Source organism: Buteo buteo, chromosome 8, assembly GCF_964188355.1.
Source record: "Buteo buteo chromosome 8, bButBut1.hap1.1, whole genome shotgun sequence".
Classification (NCBI taxonomy): Eukaryota; Metazoa; Chordata; class Aves; order Accipitriformes; family Accipitridae; genus Buteo; species Buteo buteo.
In genome coordinates, this window is record NC_134178.1 from 40,521,643 (window position 1) to 40,546,377 (window position 24,735).

General features: G+C 42.2%; 1 protein-coding gene across 2 annotated transcripts; it reads right to left on the bottom strand.

Annotated features, from left to right (window-relative positions):
* Window positions 1-648: 648 nt before the first annotated feature.
* Window positions 649-21,007, bottom strand: CCDC80 (coiled-coil domain containing 80). Of its 2 annotated transcripts, none has more exons than XM_075034325.1 (8): window positions 20,371-21,007; window positions 18,100-20,006; window positions 14,122-14,278; window positions 8,981-9,117; window positions 8,199-8,347; window positions 4,862-4,965; window positions 3,164-3,244; window positions 649-2,468 (listed from the first exon to the last, which is right to left on the bottom strand). In XM_075034325.1, exons 2-8 carry the CDS (start codon window positions 19,996-19,998, stop codon window positions 2,122-2,124), a joined length of 2,874 nt encoding a protein of 957 aa, XP_074890426.1. In that variant the 5' UTR covers window positions 19,999-20,006; window positions 20,371-21,007; the 3' UTR covers window positions 649-2,121. The 2 variants fall into 2 exon arrangements, with proteins under 2 accessions (XP_074890426.1, XP_074890427.1); XM_075034326.1 differs by having other exon boundaries at window positions 18,100-20,009.
* Window positions 21,008-24,735: the final 3,728 nt, after the last annotated feature.

Sequence of the window (24,735 nt, forward strand, 5' to 3'; positions counted from 1 at the left end):
AAAAGTTGAAATGAACACCTGAAAGAAAACACCCTAAAGGTGTTTCTCTTTTTGTCTACAGGGGGTGGCTGTTAGACATCTGGTATACTTTCCTCAGCTTTTGCTTTAGGCTAAGAAAGTTAGGCAGCTGACCTTCCTACACTGATGCAATAAGCACTTGTTTTCTAAAACTGAGATGTGGGACCTCCCATTTTCTTCTAGAAACCAGTTCTGTGATTCTTTTTCATAGCTCCGCTTTGGTTTTTGGAATTTCTGTGTCCACTGCTTTCAGCTGTGGAAGTACTGTAGTTAATGAGAACCTGGAAGCTCTCTGCAGGTAGGAGTCCTCTCAAAATGGTTCTGTCAAATGGCTACCATCCTCTCACTTAGCTCCAGTCACCTGAGAGAGTTAAGTTGGGAGCTGTACCCTGTGCTGACTAGACCTTGTGATACGGAGGGTAGCCTGCCCCAGAGGGTGACCAGGTTTGTAAAGCTAAGGAAAAACTGGCCAGGCCCTGTGACCTCCACATCCGTCTGCCTTTCTGACATTCAGAAGGGCAAGCAAGGTCTGACTCTTTGTGACCAAGTTTCTAAAGAAAGCATCTGGCTTTGAGTGAACTTGTTGCTTTACCCAGTTCTGTTTTTGTCTGGGCCAAAAAAAAAACAAAGAGTCAGGAAAATGCTAAAACTCAAACTGTGGGGCATGCTCTGGCACATAGCTGTAGTTTCTCCCTATTCCTGTGCTGTTGCTGTGATTGCAAAACCTAGTAAGAGTGCCCTCTTGCATGTATCTATACATGACATGCACCCATGTCATGGATTATAAAAAGAAATGTGACTGGTCAGGCATGCCTTCAACATTAGAAGTGACCACTGTGCCACTATGAAGGCTTGCATGATACCTTCACTTCAGGACATTCCTGAATCTTTCTGCTGGCTCTTTAATGTTCAGAAATCTAATCCAAATGGTGTTGAAAGTGTGGCTATGCATGCAGTTCCTGCCACTGATTTCAGTAGGAGTAGGGTGGTGCAACAGATCCAATGCCCAAAGACACCAATGAAAAGAGAAGAAAACCATTTTGGAAAGTGTGGGAGAAATAGGGCTGGTTTAGTAGCAGACCAAATTATTTCCAAGTAGTTGTATAAACTTTTAGTCTTTTTTTTTTTTCATGGGGGAGGGTATGTGAAGAAGAGGTAGAAGGAAATTTGAAATTTAGAGCAATAGTTTAATTAAAAACATTGTTATAGAGAGCTAGTTACAACTCATTTAAAATATATATGAATGAGAATTTTTTTCCTTTTTTTCTGATGAAAATAATGCTTTTCAGTTTTCTGTATTTCAGACAATGCTAACTATGGTTGGTGTTTCCACTTAGCTCTCATTAACTTGGATTTAACTGTCAGGTGGGCAGGACCTAAGAGAACAGGGACCCCAATTAAAAGAATAAATGGCCATGCAGCAAGCTTTGTAGTTAAGAACTTTACATTGTATTGTACTGGAACAAATCTTACCATAGCCATAAATTCTTATTTTCATTGATAAAGTCAGCTAATTACAATGTTAATGCACTGTAAAAGGGATGCTGGTTTTTTAGACAAGGTTCTTCAAAAGGGTTTTATTGTTGTTATTGTTATTATTAAAGAGCCTGCCCCATGCTTCTTTCTTAAATATTCCTTTTCTGGGAAAGTCCTGAAGTGTGATTCTTTGCTTCTTTTCATGAGCACAATGCAATCTCACTTTCCAATAAATATACTTAATTTTTTTTCTCCTTAGAAAAAAGTAATATTTGTTGGACAGTTTGAGTCCTGCCCTACAGTAGTGTCCATGAACTGGGGCTGTGGTGAGGGGTTTGTTTGGTTTTAATACAAACAGCACCTGCTGATCCCCTTTGTTTATAAAGGCTTAAAAATATAATGGAGTCTTTATTGTTTAAAGCTTCAATACTACTGGTTTGAATTGCTTCACTGTGAAGGCTTCTGCATTTTTGAGAAGGCAAATGACCAAAGTCCTTTAATTGAACAGTGGAAGAACGAGGCATGGATATCTGGATGGCCTGGGAAGACTTTCTGCAACCAGCCATCTATTGCTTGGATAGCTATTAGAAGACAGACATGGGGCAGTTGGAGGCTAAGTTGCTCTTTTCAATATGGATATCCATGGTGGTAACTTCCGTGGTGACGGTAGTCATCTTGGTAACCTTCCTGGTATCCTTGGTGATAGCTATGGTAACCATACCCACCATACTCATCATCTGGGCACTGCATGCCGAGTGATTGCTGAATTGTCATTTCCTGTCGCCGAAGCTGCATGGAATCAATCAGATCATACACAATTGCCATAGACCACATTGGAGAAGGATACCAGGATTTGACGTTTCCATCTTTCCCAACTAGAAGCATTGAGAAATATTCTGGGCTAATTTGGAAATAATTTCGAATGTCTTTCACCAAATTAGCTGGGATATCTTCTCGGTCTACAGCAGAGCTTCCTAGAAAGTGATGACATAAAAACAGCATTAATATTTTGTTTATGCAGTGATGACAGTTTGTAGGTAAGTGAGTTAGCAACTTGAGATAGGATACAGCTCAAGAGTTGGCAATGTAAGATTCTTGTCATTTACAAGTTCAGGTTTTCCTGGTTCCAAAATGAAACTGCTCCACTGTGAACTAAAGATGTATTTTTAACAGTTTTGTTAGGTTTAGTAAATTTGTCTTTACTCTCTAGACTGAAGCTGCTAGTGTGGCACACCTTTTTGTCACCCAACACACATGCACTTCTCTGGCTTCTATGCAGTTTGGGTCACTGGTTCACATAATGCAGAAGGTGTATGTGAAAAATAGTCACAGTGAAATAAATCACAAGGACTGAAGTGTGATAGTCTGAAGAATTGCAGGATGAATTTGCTGGGTCATTAATGGCAGTATAGAGTCTCACTCTTGAACTGTCATGATATATGAGATATGGGATGTGGTAGATGTGGTAGAAGCTATATGATGTTTCGCATAGGAATACCAAGAAAGCTTTTTGTTTGCTTTTGTGTCATCTTTTTTCTTAAAAGAAACAAAACAAAAGAGAAAAACACAGTCATACCAGTCTCTCTAAAGAAATTACAGCAAAGAAACACTCAGCATTATGTAATTCCCTTCATGGGTAGTACTGAAGAAACTGGAAACAGTCACTTACCATTAATGGGATACAACTCTAAGACACCTCCAATATCTTCTCCAAGTCCTAGCAATTTGAGGATAGTTATATGGCGCAGACCTGTGGAGGAAATGAAGGAGGTTTTGGATCAGACCAGATCTTTCTGCTCATTTTTGGGCAGATTTCGGTTTCATCAGCCAGGTCTGTGCGTGCTAAATTAGGGGCCAGTCTCAGCCAGCCCTCTAGGAGGAAGAGTTACTGATTTCTGTGGAGTCTCTGCCAGTCACACCACCTGTCCCAAAAGTGGTGATAAGCTCGTGTGTCAAGTAAATGTGGTATCAGTTGCATAAAAGCTGTTGCTAGTGTCACAAGGACAACAGCATTTGGTGTGGTTCTGTAGCATAGGGATACAAGCATCAGACATGCCAGTAAGTTGCAGAGGCCATTCCCCAAATTCAGAATGTTTCTGCACTGTTCTGTTCACTAGTAAAGCTCTTACTTGTCATACAGCAATGAAGTATTTAGAGGCAATATAACCTATCGCAGTTAAAACTCCAAATGACTGCAGGGAATGGCTTATGACAGGTATACACTTCTTTCATTTGTTCTGGGCAGAGACTTGGACTGTTGCCTCTGCTTTGAAGAAAGACCTTAGAGGCTGTAGAAACCGTTCATGTAACATGAGTCTGTACAATCTACAAAATATTTGGTGCAACTGTTTTTACAACTTGGAGGTAAGATGCTTGGAAAACCTATCACTTAATTACAACACCCATTGAGGACAAACACTTTAGAAACTCACTGGATCTCCTTCAAGCTGTCCCTAGCAAGGGGTGGGGAGAATTAGCTGGTTTGGTTCCATTCTGTTCTTCAGAAGGCTTTTTATAGTGGTCCATGTCACAGTTTACTTCGGTAGTTACCAAATGAGATGCTGCTGATGCTTTGAATGAAAGCCAGGTGATTATGAATAAACAGTGATACTGTACAGATCTCCCTTCAGGCATAATTGAAGTGTATTGAAATAGCAGCTTTTGAATGGGACCTGTTTCATTCTGTTGTAGGAGTCAAGTCTAGGCCCTCTATGGTATTTGCATTGCTAGGAACCTAAGTTAAGGAATGAGTCTCTCTGCGCTTCATAATGGAAAGGCAGAAGAGTGTTTCTGGGTCTTGCTCTTAATTGCCTCCTGGAGGAGCACATCTCTCTCCACTGACTATGGTTGGATTTTAAGTACATAGTTAGGGGGCTGGGAGGGTCCTTATTAGATTAAAGTGGCTTCCATTAATATTTTTACAGGTTTTGGCAATGAAGCAGGAAGGAAAAGAAAAAAGCCTGATTTCCATGCATCTCCCTGATACCTGGCCCAGTTTGAGCTGGGTATTAGAGGATCTGCCCTTCCCAAAGCATTGTACTTATGTCGTTAATTTGTGCAGGGAGAAAAAGAAAATACTATTGATCTCCTGAAGTACAATCCCGAAGAGAAGCTTTGGAGTGCTAACCTTTTCTGCCTCACACAAATGATTCCAGGGAACATTTTGTTTAGCTGTCTTAGCTGTCAGTGTATGCCATACTACCTGCTTAGCACAATCTTTTCTATTTGGATTTGGAGTAGCTGTGGCAAACTTTTCAGTTGTCAGACTCCTCAGACTGTCTAGCTTCAGACTTTAGCAAAGGAATCCATCACATCACCAGGAAGGATGTGGGTTTGGGGAGCAAGAGTATAATTTCTTTTGACTCACCAAAATTGCAGGCTTGTCCACTGAGAGCAGCAAGCTGCTGGGAATAAGCCCAGTCCTCATCACTGGGAGCAGAGATCACCACCAGCCGCCTTCTCCATCGGAATCTGGAAGGGGAAGAGGGTGCGACAGGGCATGGTCATGACACGTGACTTGAGTCCTCTCAGCATTTTTGTTCTCTGTAGGCTGAGATATGTCATACCTCTCACAACTTCTAAGTAACAGCTGGATGGGAGATCTTCCCAGTTCTATCCATCACTGGGAGAGGATAAAGCCTGTTTGGAATTTTACAACTCCAAAACTCTCAAAGAAACATCTGTAGTTTCACTGCTTTGCCAAACAAACACTGCAAAGCTTACGATCTTTGCTCAAAGCCCCCTTCAGTAGTTACAACAATGCTGAGAAGTGTATATTCAAGAGAAAGAAAGATTCCTGTAGAATTTCTCACTAGACATTTAGCTTTTACGTCATTCACCACTGCTGGAACTGCACAGTTATTTTGCAGTCCAAGGGCTGTCTGAGAATTAGGGTGTATCTTCATTTCAGACATAACTCATACTTCTGTGTAAATATTCACTGACCTCTTTTTCTTCTATACCACACTCGCTCAAAATACCTTTAACATGGCTTTAAATCTGAGCTTGTTTGTAAGTATGTGGTTGTGTGAGCCTGTGGCTATATAAGGCATGCATGGGGCAATAAAATAAATCTTGGGTATTTCTTTAATATGGGATGACCCATCTAGCAAACTTTTGCACCAGGAGCACCTTCTGTTGTCCTCTCAAGGAAAGGCAATGCCATAAGGACACTTGAAACCTTTAAAAATTCTAACTATAGGGGGGTTTAATACTCTCCAAACAACCCCTTTTTTGAATAAAGGTACTTTTCCACTAAATCTAAATAAATCAGATTTATAGGAATTTGCAAAGCTGCAGGGGTATTTTTATAGCAGGAAATGATCTTTTAAATGGATGCAGATGTTACTCTGTTATAATAATAGCCTGCCTTTCTGCAGCACCATGTGAAGATCTCAAAACAAAGGCTAATGCAATGTGTCAATTCTGTTCCATGTGAGAGAAGCAGAAAATATGGTGGGACTTGCTCAAAGTCATAGAAGAATGCTGGTGTCTTTGTCTTGTTGACTGGCTGATACTGTGTGTATTTTTATAATTAAAAAAGTAAATCCTTGAAAAGCAAAGCTCCCCAATTTTAATCGTGCCAGGAGGAACAGCAAAGAGACATGGGCATATGTATACAGTTATGTCAATAGTAATGAGAAGCATTAAGAATCACATGTGACATTAAGGAAAGGGGGGAAGTTTTATGTTGTTATTCTGAAAATGGGGAAAAAAATAATCTGTGTGATATTTTATATAGCAAAGGCACCCGGCTACCTATAAACTGTGACCGAGAATGTAAACATTGGATCATATTTTGTCTAGGGCACAAATCAGGATGGAATTTTATCTGTGAGCTGCTTTAAGATACTCTTAATTCCTTTCTGTTTTTTTGAGTATCTCCATTGGAGATGCACAGAGTTGAAAAAGGTTGACAGCCACTCAGGCTGTTTATCCTTCTCCCCCAGGCAATCCCTATACTTGGTGTGTTTGTCTGGGGCTACATCTTACTGAGAAATTAATTCAGTTGGTCCTTCACAGCTGTTAGTTCACCAATACTTATTTCTGACATCAGAAGCCACAGGCCAATACTCCTGTACTGACAAATCTGCTAGCCCCTTCTCTGGGTGCATCCTTTCTTCCTCTTCTACATATTTTGCATCCCATTCTTGTTTGTGAGGCCAGAGAGCAGCACAGCTAAGTGTCTTGGTGTTACAGGGGGACTCTCCCCCACCCCCCTCCCCAAACTCAAGGATCTCCTCCTGATAAATGTGGCTTTTAAACATTACTCAAGCCAGCTCTGGCTCTCATGGTCTCATGCCAGCCAGGCTTCTTAAGAACCGTATTTGCATTATTATAACTGACCTTCCCAATGAGCAACACCGGGGAGATGATGCCAGGACTCTTGTTCAGCTGGGAAGATAATCTTGAACAAAGCTGGAATGAATCTTGCTGGGAGTCTGACCGGTTAACATGGCTAGTGAAATCCACCCAACATTTAAAGCCCAATGCTTGTTTCACAGACAACAAATGTGTTCTGTGCAGTGGCAGTTCTGTTTATAGATGCAATTTTGTGCATTTCTCCTGCTTCTTTTTCTAATGTGTGTTTCTTGCTAGGGCTGTTTCCAAGCAAAGAAGGTTTGGGATCTGTCACTTTCCAGCATACAAGCTCTTTCTTGTGTTGGCCAGCTGTTTACAAACTGTGGTTCTCTTGGTGGTCTTGAGGATGAATCACTAAGACCTAAACAGGAGGTGGTGAGGTGGGTGGGGTGGATCTTGTTAAAGGTTCTCTTTCTGTTGAAGTGGCCATTGAATTTTAAAATGTTTATGAACCAACAACCTAATCATTTACCTGTTGCTCCTTTCCTCCTCAAGTCATAATCCATCATGCCGCCTCATTTATTTTTATAGCCATCTGGCATTAACGGTGTCTTCCCATGAATTCTGATAGTAGGTGAGGAGGATGCAGTAGTAACAGGTAAAGCGTAGAGTGGTGGGGTACCCTAATTTTATGTAAATTATCCTGTAACAGAGAGGGCTATAGCTGCAGAGCTCTCCTGTGGATCTGAATTCCCACAGTCCGAACATGTTTATGGCCTGGAATTCAGGTCTTGCAGGTAGAGCAGTAACACGGCATATAAAGATTGCATGAACAAAACTGTCTTTCTGCAGGAGGTCTCTCAAACATTTTTCAAGAGACATCTGCAAGACCTTTAGTAATACGCATGACTAATACTGGCAAAGACCAACTGTTATCTCAAGCAGGATAAGAAGGAAGTTACAGAGGATTAATTACTGATTTGAGCTACATGGAAGGGATTAAAATGAGATTAATGAGATTGTGATGGTTGATGATGGAAGCACATAAATGCTATGCTTCATACATTCAAAACACTGAGCTGTATTCACTAATCTGTGAATTAGTCCTTATTTGCTCTTCTAATGCAAATCAGCGTTATTATCTCCATGTCATGATGGGGGAACTGAGGTACAGACAGTTAGTGTCCAAAGAATGTGCAGTGAGTCTGGAAACACAACATGCATCCTGACTTCCAGTGCTCTGTAGAAGACTGCACTCAGCTATGGCTACTTCTCTGTATTTGCTTAACACTGTATATACTGAGAAATCTGTACTAAAAAATCACAGAAATAGTTGGATGGGTATTTTTCCAATAAGACAATAATTCTTAGAACTAGCAGCAGATAAGAACAGAAGGTAATACCTGGATAGGAAACTCTCGAGGGATTGCTTCTTATCTTCTTTGCAGACAATGCCCTCTTTTTTCTGTCTTTCCATGTCTTTAATTCGTGACTGGAAGGTGTCGATCAAATCAAACACAGACTTCATTGCTATGGGTACTTCATAGTATTGCTGTTAAGAAAAAAAGAACAGATGGGTAAAAGGATGCACATATTAGCAGTCTTTCTGCATGTATCACAGCACTGTAGGATATATAGAGATTCAAGTATTCCTATTTACACACAGGTAACAAGGCCTGAAACAGATTAGAAACCATGGAAAATATTACTGGTTTTGCAGTCAGACTGCTCTTTGGAAGTGGTATATTTTCAGTGTTTGCCCAATGTGATAAGGCCAGGCCATTGCAGGCAACAAATTGTCATTATATTCTTTTGTAAGGCCATTCAGTTAGAGCATTGTCCATGTGCAATGTGTTGTCATCCCATTGAGCAGCCAAACTATGTGTTTTATAATGCCAGCTACTACATTAAAACCTCTGCCAGTGGGGGGTCCTGTTCCTATGGTGTCAGCTCACCATCCCAGCAGAAACCCACAATTCCTGAAATCCCCTAAGTACAGAAAATGAAGATAACTACCTAATTCCTGAAAATTTCTCTGCCCTTTTTATTGTCCTCCAGCAATGACCAAGTCCTGCATCAGTCTCTTATGTGCCTCACATGCAAGCCTGTAGTGTAATTTCCTAAATTTTTTCAATTTTTTCATATTTTTTCAATGCCTTTTCTTTCAAAGAGTCGAAACCCTCACCTTGACCTTCATGTCAGTGTCCGTCAGCACCATGAAGAAGTCATTGTAGGTCATCCCATACTCTTTCCTCAACTCACTGATGAGCTGCTGGTCCACAAGATCTTCATCCTCTATCACTTTCATGGGCTTTTCATTATCTTAATGTGAGACAAAGGAGAAATAAAAATAGTCATGGATGGAATCACACAGCACTCTGCCTTTAATTTCACCTTGAAAGAAAGGGGGAAATTCATTTCCCAGAATCCCTCTTCCTGCTGCATGGGCAAGTTATTAGAAAATATTAGTATGGCACCGTGGCTTTTAACTGTCCAGTTTTCAATCCCCATATTTTTTGAAAATCAGTCTACCCTAGGGCACATGCACTTCAGTATTCAACATTTCTACTTTTGAAAAATCTTGGTTGGCTGCTCTTTCCTGGAAGGATCTTTTGGATTTTTTCAATATGCTTATACATGTATATGCATGTACTAATCATTTCACCAGCTCCTGAAATGCAGCTACTTCTGGAATAGAAAATAGAAACTGTTCAACAATTTAGGACAGGAGCTGGAAAGCACCATATCCAAATGAAACAGCATAGAGAATTTGGATCAGTAAAATATAGCTAGAACAGCTTGAGGTTGGCCAGGACACTAGAGTTAACCTTGCCAGTCTTAAAAAATTACATGGGAGGTTTAGTGACAACAAGAAACCAGAAACTGTTTAATGTGTCTTGAATACTGCAGGCCTAGCTCTTCAGCTCACTCTACATACCCTGCTGTGGCACTCCTCCATCTACTTGCTGATGTTCATTACCCATTCTAGCACCCTGACAGGAAAAAACTTAAATTTTGAGAAGGATTTGTACCTACTCACTGCTCTACCCTAAGAAAACATTCAGAAATGCTTGAGGAGAAAAAGAACTCTGAAGACAGATAGTTGAAGCATGTACAAGACAAGCCTGTGGAGATACTGAGGTTTCTTACTTCCCCTGGAACCAGGGTGTATAAGGGCCAAGTCCTCCATGTCATCAGCTCAGCCTCAGCTGTAGCATCCAGCACAGTGCTGTACAACTGTGACAGTGCTGGAACACTGTCCTCCGTCTGCAACAGTGGGCCTGGAAAGCTAAAGACAAGCTAAATCACACACAAAGTGAAATGTCACCTGAGCACCAAAGACCTCTCGGCAAATGTTACTTGCTTATGCCCTGTGACACCACTATGAATATAAATATTCATATCCTCTCGTAGAAATCCCAGCCACGGCTTAAGTGACCTGCCTGAAGTCAAACAGAGATGCGACAGCCGATTAAGAGCTAGAATCCAGAGGTACAACTTTCCAGTCCCCTGCTCCACCATTATTCACCAGCAAATACAGATGAGATGAATTGATCTGGGTTGAGCACACAGCAACAGAAAAGATTTCATTCATTATACAAGAGGGCATTTTAAATAATTTTCTAAACATCCATAGCCTTTAAGGAGCATACTGATCAAATTTTGCAGTAGGTCCAATCTGTGCAATAGACTGAACGAAACTTCTGAATTAAAACCTTGGGAAAATGTCTGAATCAGAACCTGACCTTTACGTTTCACACCTTGGACCTGCTTCTTACAGAATAAAAACGCCAACAAACCAGCAAATGTTAAAATATGGTTATACTAATCAAGCTATTGATATAATTTATGGTTTTACATGGTTACATGTACCTCAGTTGAAAGTTTTGTAAAGAATTGTAGGCAATGTTATAAATTCCCCATTGGATGAGTTGCTGGATGTGCTAATTGGTTATTCACTTCATAAAACATATGTAAATCATGCACCAATGCTTCATAAGTGAGATTTACATGTTACTAATGGCAAGCATGACCATTAAAACATAGACCAAAAATTCATACTTCTGCCTGCAAACAGTTCCCTACAAAAGCAAAGACTATCTCATAGGGCTATATAGAGGTAAAGTAATGCAAAAGATGTTAGTGTGAAATGTGATGAAAAACAGCTATATGGTGCAGTACCTTAGACCAGCTGACCCATAGCACTCTTCTGCTTTAAAGACTCTGGATATCAACATGAAGATAGTGCTTTAGAGTTTCATTGTTAGGAGATTTTCTTTCAAAACTTACAATGTAAAGAAGAAAATTAAATTACAAGAGTGATACAGAAAAATGTTTGGGGGGGGGGGGGGGCGGAAATAATACCACAAAGGCTGGCCTGCCTTTCAAACTTGGAAGTAATTTCTAGGGAGAAAAAAAAGAAGTTAATCTAATTGCCTCTTTCCAATTCACTACTTGTCCCTGACCTCCACCTCATAAAGTACATCTGGGATCAGCATGAACAACAACAGGAGTTGAGACTGTCTGCTGCTACCTGCAAAGTCCTCGTTCTCTTTGCTCTTTCTAGAAAGGTCACTGAAAGAGTATGGAAATTTTTATCCATACATCTTTAGCAGCTAGACAGCCTGGGGAGATGAGTTACTCTTTAGAAATAACTCAGATGAGGTTGCAGAGAAGTTCAGCAGTTTGTTGTAGCAGTACAGTGGCCTAATAGATTAGGTATTGGCTTTGATTGTAAAGTGGGTAGCCTGGGACTGGTGTTTAGTTGACTAAAGCCCTGTTCCCATGAGTTGGGGAAAAGAGGCCACATGGCAAACTCAGGGTGATGAGAAGACCTCTGCAGTGACACTCAGCTTTTGTGTCATTCCAGTGGGAAACTGGGAAATGCTCTTTGGTTTCAGTATGAGCTGATCTTGGCCAAACAGTGTTAATGAGCTCTTTTTCATTCACTGCTTCTAAATGTGTTTGAAATTTCAAGTGAAAAGTCTTTTCTGTGAACTTTTCTGTTGTTGTCATTTGTATTTCAGTCCTGAGATGCAGCACTAGTAGTAGACCCCATCATGCTGGGTGCTAAGGCTTCTCACTACAGCATAAATACCGTGAACAAAATGTTTCTTAGGAGCTTTTGCTGCCTCTGATGCTCACAGAGAGTAAGCCATGAAGAGGCCATGCAAGCAGGAAGGGTAGAGGAGAAGGGGAGGTAGAATAGAAAGATGTTTGTATTATTTAAACTTTTTAAAAAGCTCAGGATTTGGTGTTTTGGGCAAAAAATGTAAGGTGAACTTCATGTAAGGTTTAACTTACACCCTTCTAAGTCTATGGCTTTTCTTCAACAACGTAATTCCTCCTGTGAGAAGTAAGCTGTTATATACACTTGTGTGGTTTGGGGAAAGTTTGAGTGTAGATTAAGTTTGGAACAGGCTGAAAGAGTATGGTCTATGTCAGAGTAAATGTGTGTTTATTAGCCAGACCGGAGCTAAATATAATCCGAAACAGTCCACTGACAAGCAGATGGGTCTAGGTACACAAGAAGTGACCTTGACTAACCTTGGCTTGATATGGAAAATTCTGTACTGCTCCAGATTTGTTAGAGGTGCACAAATGGACAGTCTGGCAGGATTTGTGACTTACAGTCATTCAGGGACACAAGGCACCTGGTCCCCCACTAGGTGCTCTCTCTCTGAGAGCAGTAAAGGCACGGCTGGAAACCAGACATAAATCTGTGATCTTGTGGCCTGTTGTATGCCAGACCTGAAATACCCTGGAGCTGGTGTGGTCCTGAGCTTTCTGTTCCATCACACATCTCTTCCCAAGGTCTGGTAAAACCAGATGAACTTCCAGAGGAAAGATGTGGTGGACTTATAAGCAAAACTAGCACCTTTTATACTATTTCTTTGCCTTCGTCCAGCGAAGCATTCACAGTGGTGTTAACCTTTAGGCACAAACAGCAATGAGATTGTTTACATGATTCAAGAGACACCTAAGCTTAAGTGCTTTGCTGGACTGCGATGTGAAGTCTTTGTCCAAACCCTACTGCTATGAAAGGAAAGGTTCTCACTGGCTTTGGTGGGTGCTTCCCCAGGACCTGAACACTGACACCAGTTGTTTCAAAGCTGCCTGAGAGGGATGGATGACCAGTGTCACCCGTCTATATGGGAACTCTGTATGTAAAGAAAGTGGTACTAAATATGGCTGAATGAGCTACTTTGCAAGTCCTACATAGTCTGATTTATAGTGCCTCCAAAACTTCTGGCTTCAATGAGATGAACCTCTTTACAATAGCCAGCAATAAGCAGTCACACTGGTGGGTGTCTTGCTTTATGGGTAAAGAGAGGCGATAGGACTTCAAATGGTAAACCTTTTAATATCAGGTATGCTGGTACAAATTTGCAAGGTTGTCCATACCTAGAGGCTATGGTTGAAATCTTCTAAATTAATTTCTGTTTACCAGTACAGAGGGGAAAATGTGCCTGGACCTCCCACCTCCCTCTCCTCCTCTTCCTGTGGAGGAGAATGCTCACTTTGTGAACATATCAAAATCAGCTCTTAAGACCAGGAAAGCTGATCCTGGGAAGGAAAGGAACTCGCAGCAAGGAGTCTTACTAGCATGCTTCTCTCTGTTCTGGGTTTAGCCAGTGCCTGCCCCCGAAAAATGAAGCTTTTTCCATGCGCTTGTGAGGAGTGCAAAGGTGTGAGAAAATGTTACATGGCAGAGTGGGGAGATAATGATGCTGAACTTCAAAACAGGATTAACTTGGGCCAAGTTTTGAGTATAATCTCAAACAGTTCCCTTCAGCATTTCCCACCCCCAATCTCCTCTTCTTCATGACAACAGCCAGCTTCTTTAAGCAGTGTTTAAATCATGCTAGCCAGTATCTAGCCACCCATGGCTGATGTCTTGCAAAAACCAAGGTGGGGCGGGCAGGGGGGCATTGTATTAGGGTAGCCGTTCAGTTAGACAGTTGAGGTTGGTATTCAAGATATTGGTAGAGCTGAGACTAATTTCCTCTTTCTGTCCCATGCCCTCATCACATTTTTCTGCCTTTTCACTGTTTCACTGTTTTACTGGCTTTAAGAATTCCTACAAAGAAAGCTGAAGGTGCTCAAGTTACAGCACTGGAAGCCTAAACATGGAAAATACCAGAGACACTTATGTAAATACAAAAGAGGGATAGTTAGCATGGAAGGAGGAGGAATGGGTTCTAAAGTGCAAGTGGACCACAACAAATGATCTTGCTTAGATCTTGACCCAAGCTGGGGAGATTTCTCCCTTTGCTGTCTCTATTGTGACCACGAGATGGAAAGAAATTATTAAAAAAAAAGAACCTAGCTGGAAGTGGTCAATTTTCATGCTGCTGTTGTTCATGGTGCCAAAAATTGTAATGACTGAGATCTTCCTCGTTGCCATCTTGCAGAAGCTCTCCAGATATTCATCTCGCTGCTGTACATACATGGTGTTGTCCGCCTTGGGGGTTGTGATCAGCTGGTTGGTGGCAGAGACAAAAGAGCTTGTTTAGTATAAGGAATGAAGCAGATGAGTATTTTACTGAAGGAGAACTAGTCACTGTGTGCAAACTGGGCTTCCTTTTCCATAGAGCTATTGACAGCTCTGTAGCCTTTTTTTATTTATTTGTGTTCGGAGTGTAGCTTTAGGCCCAGGCCTGACCCAAAGGTGTTCAGGCAGCCACAGGAAAACCTTAGGAAGCACGGCCAGCTGGTGGCACCAGCTCTTCCGCTGCCTCTCCGCAGTGCTGGTAGAAGAAATAGCACTGGATTTTACAAAAAAACATGTACTCTCCTATTATCCCTTGCCCTGCCAGTCCCTCCAGGTCTCCCTCATGGCCTTCAGTGGTGCCATGAATCTAGGATTCCTTCTGCTCACTAACAGTGGGAGCACTGGGAACATGGCAGAGCAGCTGCTCTGGCCTCATCTCGTGGTCCAGGCAGGGCTCCCAGTGGCTGTTCTAACTGTCAAGGTGTGACAACTAGGGCTATATGAATACTTACGTAACTGATGGCCATATAAGAAGACCCTGAAGACTTGCTAAGGCCATTGTGACCTCATCTGAAAATTGCTGATTTAGCTTTTGTTTGTTCTAAGCCACTTTGATGTCTTACAGGACTTACATTTGCTGAGAAGGCACGGCTATGGGGGAAGAGCAGGAGGAGGAATAATTGCAACAACAAAAGTGTAAAAATCTCTACAGTTAATAGTATTCATTTCAAAGCCTCCTAACAATTGCAAAGTTTTAACTTTTAAAAGTTTACAGCACACAATTTAGATCCTTTGTCAGTGACTGAGATGCAAATATTCCAGGGAAGGTGTGTGTGTAACAGCATGCAGTGGTCCTATGCAGCAGTTTCCAGCAGAAGGTGGAGAGGAATGCCGCAGCTCTAGCAATGTAATCATTCTAACTGGTAGCAGTGAACTGCAGTCAAGCACCTGCCATCGATCCCCCAAACACAAAGGCACTTAGACTCAGGATCCAAATTTTATGGTTTAAGGTCATAAATAATCACCAGAATCCTTCAATAGCAAACTTATGCTTTAGTCTGTAACAGGTGCAATCATTTTCTAGCTGTCTTCTTAAGTTTGTAGGGCCTGGAGGCTAATTTTTATGATTTACTCCTTATAAATCCAGTTCATCAATGTACTGAAATGTAAGAGGCATTTCTGGGCTTATAAGATCTGACTCTCATTTATGCAAAGGCCCCCTGGCATGACTACGGCATTGGGACATGAAGGTGAATGGAAGTCCGACACAAAGAGGATTTGATTTCTGGGCCATAACATGTAATACGTTGCTTTTAAATGGCATAGAAATGCTTCAAATGAAAAAAGGATCATGAAAAGGATTTGAGGACCAAGATCAAAACCAGACCATTGGTTTGTGTTGTCCTCCTAGTTTTGGAGGCCGTAAGCAGGAATGCACAGTCAAGTCTGAATTTGATCTACTTTATCAAACCTTGTAGAACAAAGCCGGGAACATTTAAGAGGCAAAGCAAACTTTGTATCAAAGCTTTGTGCCAGGACTGTTTTAATTCAGGTAGTATATACACTGTATCTATCTGTATTCGCATGTACCTGTGTGCATGTGCATGTCTATATATGTGCATGTGGGTATAAATGGAGTATTATATATGGACTGTCAGTCAGCATTTCATCACCACAGAGAAATAAACAAAAAACCCAAAGTCACAAAGCCAAGATTTCTCAACATTAGTAAGGCTGCAGTAAAAGTCCCACTATAGAGCGGTGGGGCTGCAGGACTCAAAACCCATACATTTTTTCAGTTTCTGCAGCTGGGTCCTATATTTGTCATTAATTGAGCTTAACCCAGGATAGCCTTCAAAATTCTGGATGTTTGAAATTCACACTGCAATCTGCAATCTGAAATCCTTAGTGAGGTGTAGGACTTAAAAACTCATGTCCCTCTCAAAAAACTTTTGGGAGAGGACTGAAACAATGTCCTTGGGAGCCAGTCTATTGAAGCGGCTGAAAAAGTATAGCAAAGCAATGGAGAATAACTGAGGTAGAGCCACTTCTGCAGCAGTGTGGGGTAATTCCTTAGAGAGGGAGTTTGAAGACTCATGAATGACAGACTTCATCTAGCTGGAAGGACTGATCCTAAGGGAACTGAACAGTTTCATAGGAAGGGATGCAAACAGGCACATGCATGGATTCAAAGAAGCTTGAGAAGTTCTTTGTTCTCCACATGTGCCATGCATGGCAAAGAGATAGTAGAGTTCAGTCACTGCTTTTGCTGATGACCAAATCAAACCTATTCTCCAAGAAACTTCAGAGCAAGCAGGCTGAGGATGGTATTAGATACTGGAAAAGTGAAGTGCAGCGTGGCATAATCATTTGTCTTCAGTGAGTTTTGGCCTGACAGCCTGAGATTGTGCAACTCTTTTCTTGGAGAGCCAGCTGAGATGTGGCCTAGTATCAGAAGGTTCAAATTTCAGACTGTCCTTTAAGTTGCCAGGACTGTGTTGGTGTAATGAATTAGCAGCCTGACATTTGTAAGCTCTGCTTTTCGCTCTTTTTTCAAATTTGTTTTTATTTGTCCTGATGCTACACATATTCTTGGAAGCCACAGTGTTGAGATATATGACCAAATTTCAGAGATTCCAAACTTGTGTGCAGTTTCTCTCTCCGAGCTTTTGATTTGTCTAAGTATTAGTTAACAAGTAACTAATAGGCATTATTTGCAAAATTCAGTCAAGTTCAAATTTTTCAAATATATGGCTTTTCTCCATTGCCAACATGTTGGGGAATGCAAGACTACTACCTCTGCACAGCCCCTACAGCTGGAAGAATGGGGAGGGGGAGAAGAAAGCTGCCTTCTGCTCAGGTCTGTGAATCATCAGCAGAATGATTAATTAAATTCCAATGGTTGAAATTTTAGCTTGGCATCTTAGCTATTTGTATTGGAATATGGGGCATGAAAGTCAAAGCTATGTTTGTGATACTGACTATTGGACAATAACTGTGAAACAGGCCAGCTTGCAGTGGAATAATTGCAAGAAACCAGCTCCCACAATAATATTTTTAAAGAACTGTTTTTCCAAGTGTACCTTTCAGGGTATGTGCCATTGGCCAGAAAAAACATTTGTACTACAGCTAAAACTGTTTCCTGTCCCAGGTGAAGTGTTTTTTTAGATAAGTAGTTGGAAAAACATACAACACTATTAAACCCTGGGACAAGTTAACTCCAGACCGTGCTGAGTTTCTCAGACTTGAAAACTTACCATAGTGTTACAGTTTAATAGAAACAGCAGGAGAAAAAACCAAAACAAAATAAAGTTTGCACGGGATCTCTGAAGATATCTAGGAGATCTGAATGCCAGAAAGAATAGCAAATGTAACAATCCTACTTTAGGGCATCTGATCATATGCCTTTGTGCATATCCTCAGTCAGACATGCGCTAGTACTGCCAAGCCACCTGGCTTGCTTCCAGTTTTAGGACACCAGCACCAATCTAAAACAGGTGTGCCAGCTGGCAGGACATGCTGAGCATCGAAATGTGGTAACATTGGCAAGTACCCCAAAGCAATGAATGGATGTAATCCACACTGGGACATCATTTTATCAATATATCTATACAGATCCTGACACCTACATATCCACTGGAAACAAAATAATCTGATGATCTTTTGGGTCTAGAAATTTTACCTGTTAAACGAAAGCACCAAAAAAGAACAATGCAAAACTACCATAAACTTCCTGTTGCACATATTCCCACTAAGAGGGAGGTAAGACTTCATTGAGGTAATAAGATTCAAATGAACAAGTTACTTACAATGAGCCGCCTTTTGCCTTCAAAATATTCCAGGAGGTCAGTCACTGATTTCCTGGGAGGCTGTAGGAAAGGCTTCTTGTTGGACTTGGGGAAATCCTCATTCTCAGTCCTGCTCCCCTTCTTGTTCTTCTTGCTACGGTCTTTGTCCTGCTTGTTCTTTTTCTCAGCTTTGTCCTTCTTGGACTGCTTCTCACTCTTCTGTAGCTTGTCAGGTCTGTCCTTCTTCTTCTTCTTCTCAGGTTTATCCATTCGCTCATGCTTCTTTGATTCTTTTCCTTTCTTTGGGGGAATATTTCCTGCTGCAAACTCCTCCTCTAAATGGGAACTAGCAGGCTTGCTCAAGTCATATTTATCTTCATATTCATTGTTCAGTATCTTTTCTTGGGCCTTCTTTTTCGGTGGTTTAGTCTTAGTTGGTTTGTGTTGCCCTGGTGTGACATTCAGGTCCCTGTGGTTATAGTCCTTTCTGTCTGTTCGGTTATCTTTAAATCTACCCACATTTGCCTTTGTATAGTGCACTGAGGGAGCTGTTGGGACTTCCGTGAAACTGTCATAGCGGGCAGCTTTGCTTGGTTTCCGTGTCGCCGCCGAGTGTTTCTCTGGGTGGCCGCGCTGCCGGTCCCTGCGGTTTGCCTTCCACACAGGAGAGTAGAAATCCTCAGAGACTGTGACTCGTGGCGTGGTGGCATCGGGGGCTACTGGCAGCCTGTGGTACTCTGTGGTGGAATGTGACTTTGTGGTCCAGGTCCTCTGCGTGGTGGGGAGGGGTGTAGCTGTTGTTGTAGACCGGCTTGCTGTTGTCACTGCGCGGGTGGTGGCGCGGGTAGTTGTGGTGGTGGTGGGAGGGAGGGTAGTGGTCCTTACTGTAGGCAGAGGAGTAGCCACTGTGGTTGTCATTGGTTTCCTCACTGTTTTGGTCCTTGGTGGCTGATTATTGCTCTTCCTTGGCTCCTCCTTCCTTGCTGACACCTGGACATGGCCACCACTGGGGGTAGGCTGGGTGCTGCCCCCATTGTTGCCTTCCTCAACCACTTGTCCCTCCACCCCAGCTGCTTTGCAAGTCTGGATGAAGCCCTTCTGCCTCATCTTCTCAATTTTTCTGATGGGGCTCTGATCAATGACTTCATACATGGCCTCTAGCCTGACTGGATAAGGGTACCTTTCCTCCACCTGCAGAGTTTTCTTCAACAGCACCATGCCAAATTTCCCCTTCTCCAGTTTCAGAAAGCTCATGAGCTTAGGGATGAGGGCAGGATCTAGTGGCTGCTCCAGGATTTTTCCTTCATTGGTTATCCTTCTGACTTTTCCCCCTTCTTCCCCTTCTTCATGGAACAACACAATCTGCTGGATGTGCCTCTCAGCCAGTTCACAGTAAACATCATTTTTCAGCAGGCTCATCATGAGCCGGTAGTAGCCCTCAGAGGCATGGGGGGCAGAAATGACCCACACCCGATTTTTCCCAGCAAAGCTGGCCAGGACATTGGGGGAACTTGACCCTGAAGGGAAACGTACCACTCGTGTCTGTGAGGCAGAGGATATCCCTTCGTCCTTAATCATCTCAGACTTGGAGTATTTGGCTGCAGCTGTGAGTCTCTGTACCCGTCTCGTTCTGGTCCCCATGCCCCTGGCCTGGGAACGTGCTTCCCCTTGCAGGAGATTGGCAGGTGCCTTTGGAGGTGCTGAAGAATGCCTCCTGGTGCCGGGGTGTTGGGGATTTGGGCTCGAATTCCTCAGGGATGCTCCAGACCTTCTCAGGAGGCTGCTTGGAGCCCTGTAAGCCAGGGGCACTTTCCTAACTCCATGGCTCCCTCTTTCCGCTAGCCTCCCTGTCTTCTCAGAGCCACACACTAGCCATGCTGCCCACAGCAGGGCTAAGCTGAGAGCTGGCCTCCAGTTCATTGTGCAATCTGCTTGAGGGGAGGAGGAAAAAAAGAAAAAGTTAGATGTTAACAGTATGATGGTATCTTGCGCAAGTGATAAAAAAAATCAAAGCACAGGCTGGCTAGTTTTTGTGATTTGAAAGTGTTGATTACACCTCAGTCCTGCCCTGGTGGCTTTGTACAGTTTACAGTTATTTTTTGAAAAGCACAAAATGAATCATTTTATGCAAAAATGAGATCATCTGTTTGTAACATGACTCTCTCTATCCAAAAGGACACTGTGATCTGTATCCTTCTCTGTCTCTCACGCTCACATACACACATGCAAACATGCACAGAGAAATGGTCTGGTATGTAGAGCAGAAAGCCAAAAATTTGACTTGAGACTTACACTGTCAGGGAAGTTCCCCTTCCAGAGACGAGGTTTCACGTCTTTTTCCTTTAAAAGGAGACCAATGCCATACAGCTTTGCTGCTGCACAGTGATTTATCTTTACGCAGCCCAATAGGTCCCAGAGCCTGTCCGTCTTCCTGTGTGTCTTTTAACTTTCTTTCTTCTTCACCTTCTTGACAAGTAGGATGAGGTTAGCGGAAATTTCCTTTGGGATCTCTGCTTCTCCATTTACCTGCAGGTCTGGCTTTTTGCTGTACTGGTTACCCACACAGGCAGGGATTTCATTTAAGAAAAGGGAACTCCAGGCTGCTGCGAGTCTCTCTCTTTTAAACTTCCCAAGCCTCCTTCCCACTCCTTGCTTCCTCAGTCCCGTTTAGTTCCTTTGTTTCCAGAGAGGAAAGCACCAGCATTAATATATTTTCCAGGCTGAAGAAAAACACAGGAATGTGATGCTGGAAAAAAAAGACACTTTCCTTTCCCCTTTCTCGACACTTTGACAAAAGCAGATTGTAAAAGACTCTCGTCTTTTCTTCTCTTTCCCTTCTTGGCTGGCCACGCTCCCAGAAATGTCAGGGTAACCCCAGCCCCGCTCCGAACCAGCCTCAGACAACGGTGGCCACTGGAAATGGGGGAAACTTCACTCAGGATTTAACAGCTCAGCAGAACCCGCCTCCTCCCCACTCCAACACAGGGAGGGAGGAGGAGGAGGAAGGCTCTGGGGGCTGAAATACTGCACAGCATCACAGAGCATTTCAGAGAGGGTGACTCCAGCCTTAACTCTTTCCTTCACTCGTCCCAGCTCCCTGGCGCTCCCCAACCTCGGCTTTCTCTTTCCTCCCATTGAACAGACACCGTCTGGATAAAAAATAGTCCCGTGAGAAGTGCGTTTCCCCATCGGTGTCAATAACAGCTCTCGTGTTTAGGAGTTACTGTTTTTTAACCCCATTATTTCTGCCTCCTGTTCCCCTCTTCCTTGTTTGTTTGCTTTCTGGGAGTTCTCCAGTGAAATCCAATTTCCCTTCACTTTCCAACTGATTTCTCTTTTAGGTCCTCATGTCGGTATAGTCTTTTCTGCAAACATCATATGGGCATGGCTGTTTGTTAATTTGTAGTTTTTAAAGAGATCAGAATGTTTACTTTATTATTGTACTAAAGTCAGAGTTGTATGTATTTCCCATGAATGTGCACTAGCAGTGCAAAAAGCCAAAAGGTGCAAAAATACCTACAGAGACATGGGTAAAGACAGGGTCACGTCCTTTGCTCTCCCTTCATGGTGTAAATGACACCATTCTATTGAGCTGACGTAAACTGGCACAGCTACGCTGCCAGCACCTGGTCTTTAGCTGATTCACACTGGCTTCAGTGTGTTGTGCACCTTCAGTGTAAAAGACCACTTAATTGTAGTCGATGGATAACACCTAAAAACATCCAGAGCCTTAATACTACTTTTACTGTTTCCCAAGATTTCACTTATTTACAGAGATGCTGTTGCATTTCCGTGATAACATACTGGATTTGACCTCGCTTATCTTGGGGGCAGAGGGAAGGCGTACCTTCTACTTCCCTTGAAATTAATGTTTCAAGGCTAAAAAACTTCCTTTTCTTTCTCTCTTTCCTTATTTGCTTCATTTTTACTTTAAGTTGTCCAATGCACTGATAAACAGTAGTGGTTTTGCTAATACGTGTCCACAGTTTGCATTCTGTGGCCAGTGGTTTGCCCTGGAGGTAGGCGAGGATGCTGAATGCTTGTGCTTACATTAACATGAGTGCAGAAATGCTCAGCCTCTCACAGAATATCATATCCTACATCTGCTGGGAGGTAGGAGGATTGTGTCTCTCACAAGAATCACAAAACTGTAGTTCTGTGGAGCAAGGGTGGGTAACATTTTCCACTTAAATTAGTGGCATGTCTGCTGGTTTATTGATCTTGACAAGAAAAAAATGTCTCTAAACATTACACTTGTAACATTTTAAAGAAACTATAATTCAAAATGTTTTCATTTCAATGTTTCCTCCAGCTTTATTACAAAGATTTAAAAAGGAAGTGACCCTACAAAGCTGAAGCCCAATATTTGATTTGGGGTAAATTAATTTAAAAACACCAAACCTAAGTGACCTCAATTGTCTTGGTTTTGATGATAATTTGAAACCACACAGAAGCAAACCATCACTTACCTGCATAGGTCTAATGAAGCCAAGAAAAACACACTTAGTACATGACAAGAAAGGGAAGAAACAGATTTCCGTATTAGCTCTGCTGTCCATCCTATCCAATTACAGATATGGTAAAGAATTTCTGTGAGGACTTTGCTTTGCTCTCCCAACCTGATTGAAAAAGTAGCATGCTACAGAACCTGTCTTAAACATATCAAAGGGTGGCAGATCGGTGAAGATGATAGATTGTAAGGCAGCTGTAGGGAGGGGCTAGCACGCAAGAAGGAATGGAGCCACGGGGATTATTCTCAAGACTGATGTTTGTTAGTATCTTTATCTGAGGTGAGGAATCAACTTGAAATGACTGCTGGAAATATTTGGCATCAGAATTTCTTAGAAAGTAAATAATTTATACAGGCCAACATGGGACTCCTGGTAAAGTGAACATATACTTTAAAGGCCCAGTGCAAGGTCATACAGCAAGAAGCAAAAAAAAATGATGCATGAAACATGCATAAGATAAAGAACAATATCCTAGAAGGCAGCTATTCTGTAAGGTACTTAAAGGTCACAGTATATAAGCCACTGGAAATAAGCTTGTGGTGTAATACTGCAGCAAGGAGAAAGTCTGCCAGCATGCCAATGAGAAGTTGGGAAGTCCTATGTAGTGTCAATAACGTGGTTACTGCCATGCACATCAGGCTTTTCAAAAGTATTGCAAGGTTCAAAAGGGTTCAAAAAGTGACCTGATGCCTGCATATGATCCTGTTGTAATGGAGGTGGGGAAATAACTATGTGGAAGGCACAGCCACACTTTGGTCATAATCTCATGCATACACAGGAAGGAGACTTCTGAAAATAAATTGCTTTTTAATCCAGCAGAGGAAGGCAGAAGGATAACATGATTAGGAACTAAATCTTGACAAATGCAGACTTGAAATAATTGTAATTACTTGCCATTTTAAATAATGATCTCAGTTAACCCCTGGGATAATTTCCCCAAGAATGTGGTGGTTTTCTGCTGCTTAGTTTTCATATCAAGGCTCTAAGAGACCTTCTTGGCTGGACTGAAAGTCATGGCAAAAGGATGGAATGAGATCCCTATGGAGACATCTATATGGGAAATTTGAGATCAAAATGGCACCCACCCCTGTAGAGTGCAGCTCTCTGGAGGCTTAGGGAAATTAATTCTTTAGCCCACTGAACTGACATGAGCAATTTGAGAAAGGTGGAATGCAATGTACAAACCCTGTAGCCCTCAGAGTGGTTTTATTAAGGAACTGAAAGTTAACGCTATGTTCACAAAGGAGAAGTATATATCTGTTTAAGGATGACAGCACTGTGAGTCTTTCTATATTCTGCTGTAGGTATCAGACTTAGAAATTTATATATCAAGTGTGTCAAGGGATGTGCACATAACTTCACTATTATTTCAGCTGCTAAAGAATTAACGGGAAAGTCAACTACCTCCTGAACTAGAATTTTTTCTCAGTCCTACAAAACCTGGAGAGAGAAGGTAGCAGCAAGAAGGAGACAGAGGAGCGAGTGGGGAAAGCTTTCTTTTTCAATAGACTTCCAGGCAATCCTCCAGAGAGTGTGGGAGAAACTGCTTACAAGGAAGGTGAAAGGAGGCAAGGGGCTTGGGAAAACTGGCATCAGCTGCTCTGCACAGTGCTGGGGAGCTGGGAGCCAGATAAGCAGGTGTACGTTCCCCTGCTGATGCCGGTGGGGGGTTATTAGAATAGAGAGCACCAGAGCCTGAATCCTGTGACGCCAGACATTGTTGATGCTCTAAGAAGGGACAGGTTTCTTGAACCCCGCTGGCTCCTCGCTTTCCTGAGAGGGGAGGAGGCTATTATTAGTGATCTGACTGGGGTCATAACCCAGCCAGCAGCTGGGGAAATAACAACTAATAGTGTAAACAGGGGAACTGCGCTGCAGCCCCCTGTATGTAAGCAGGAAAAGGAGTCAGTACAGGGAGGCTTGCAAAAGCAGTGACCCATAATAAAAAGAGCAGTGCCTGGTTAGTCAGATCAAGCTCCTAAAATAGAAAGGCACTTTTGATAAATAGGTTGGCCTCATTTGAGTCTTCACTTTTTAAATATACATTTTTCTGTGGAGTCCCCAGGAATGTTGCTTAGACACTGGTGATGCAATGTGACACTTCAAGCTTTAAAAATAAATATTACAAACTTTAAAATTAAATGCT

Coding starts and splice junctions, on each gene's coding strand:
- CCDC80 (XM_075034325.1), bottom strand. CDS start 19,998: ATGAACTGGAGGCCAGCTCTCAGCTTAGCCCTGCTGTGGGCAGCATGG. Junction 14,279..18,099: donor AAGGCAAAAGGCGGCTCATT/GTAAGTAACTTG, acceptor GCCACCAACCAG/CTGATCACAACCCCCAAGGC. Junction 4,966..8,198: donor CTCGAGAGTTTCCTATCCAG/GTATTACCTTCT, acceptor TTCCCCTTCCAG/ATTCCGATGGAGAAGGCGGC.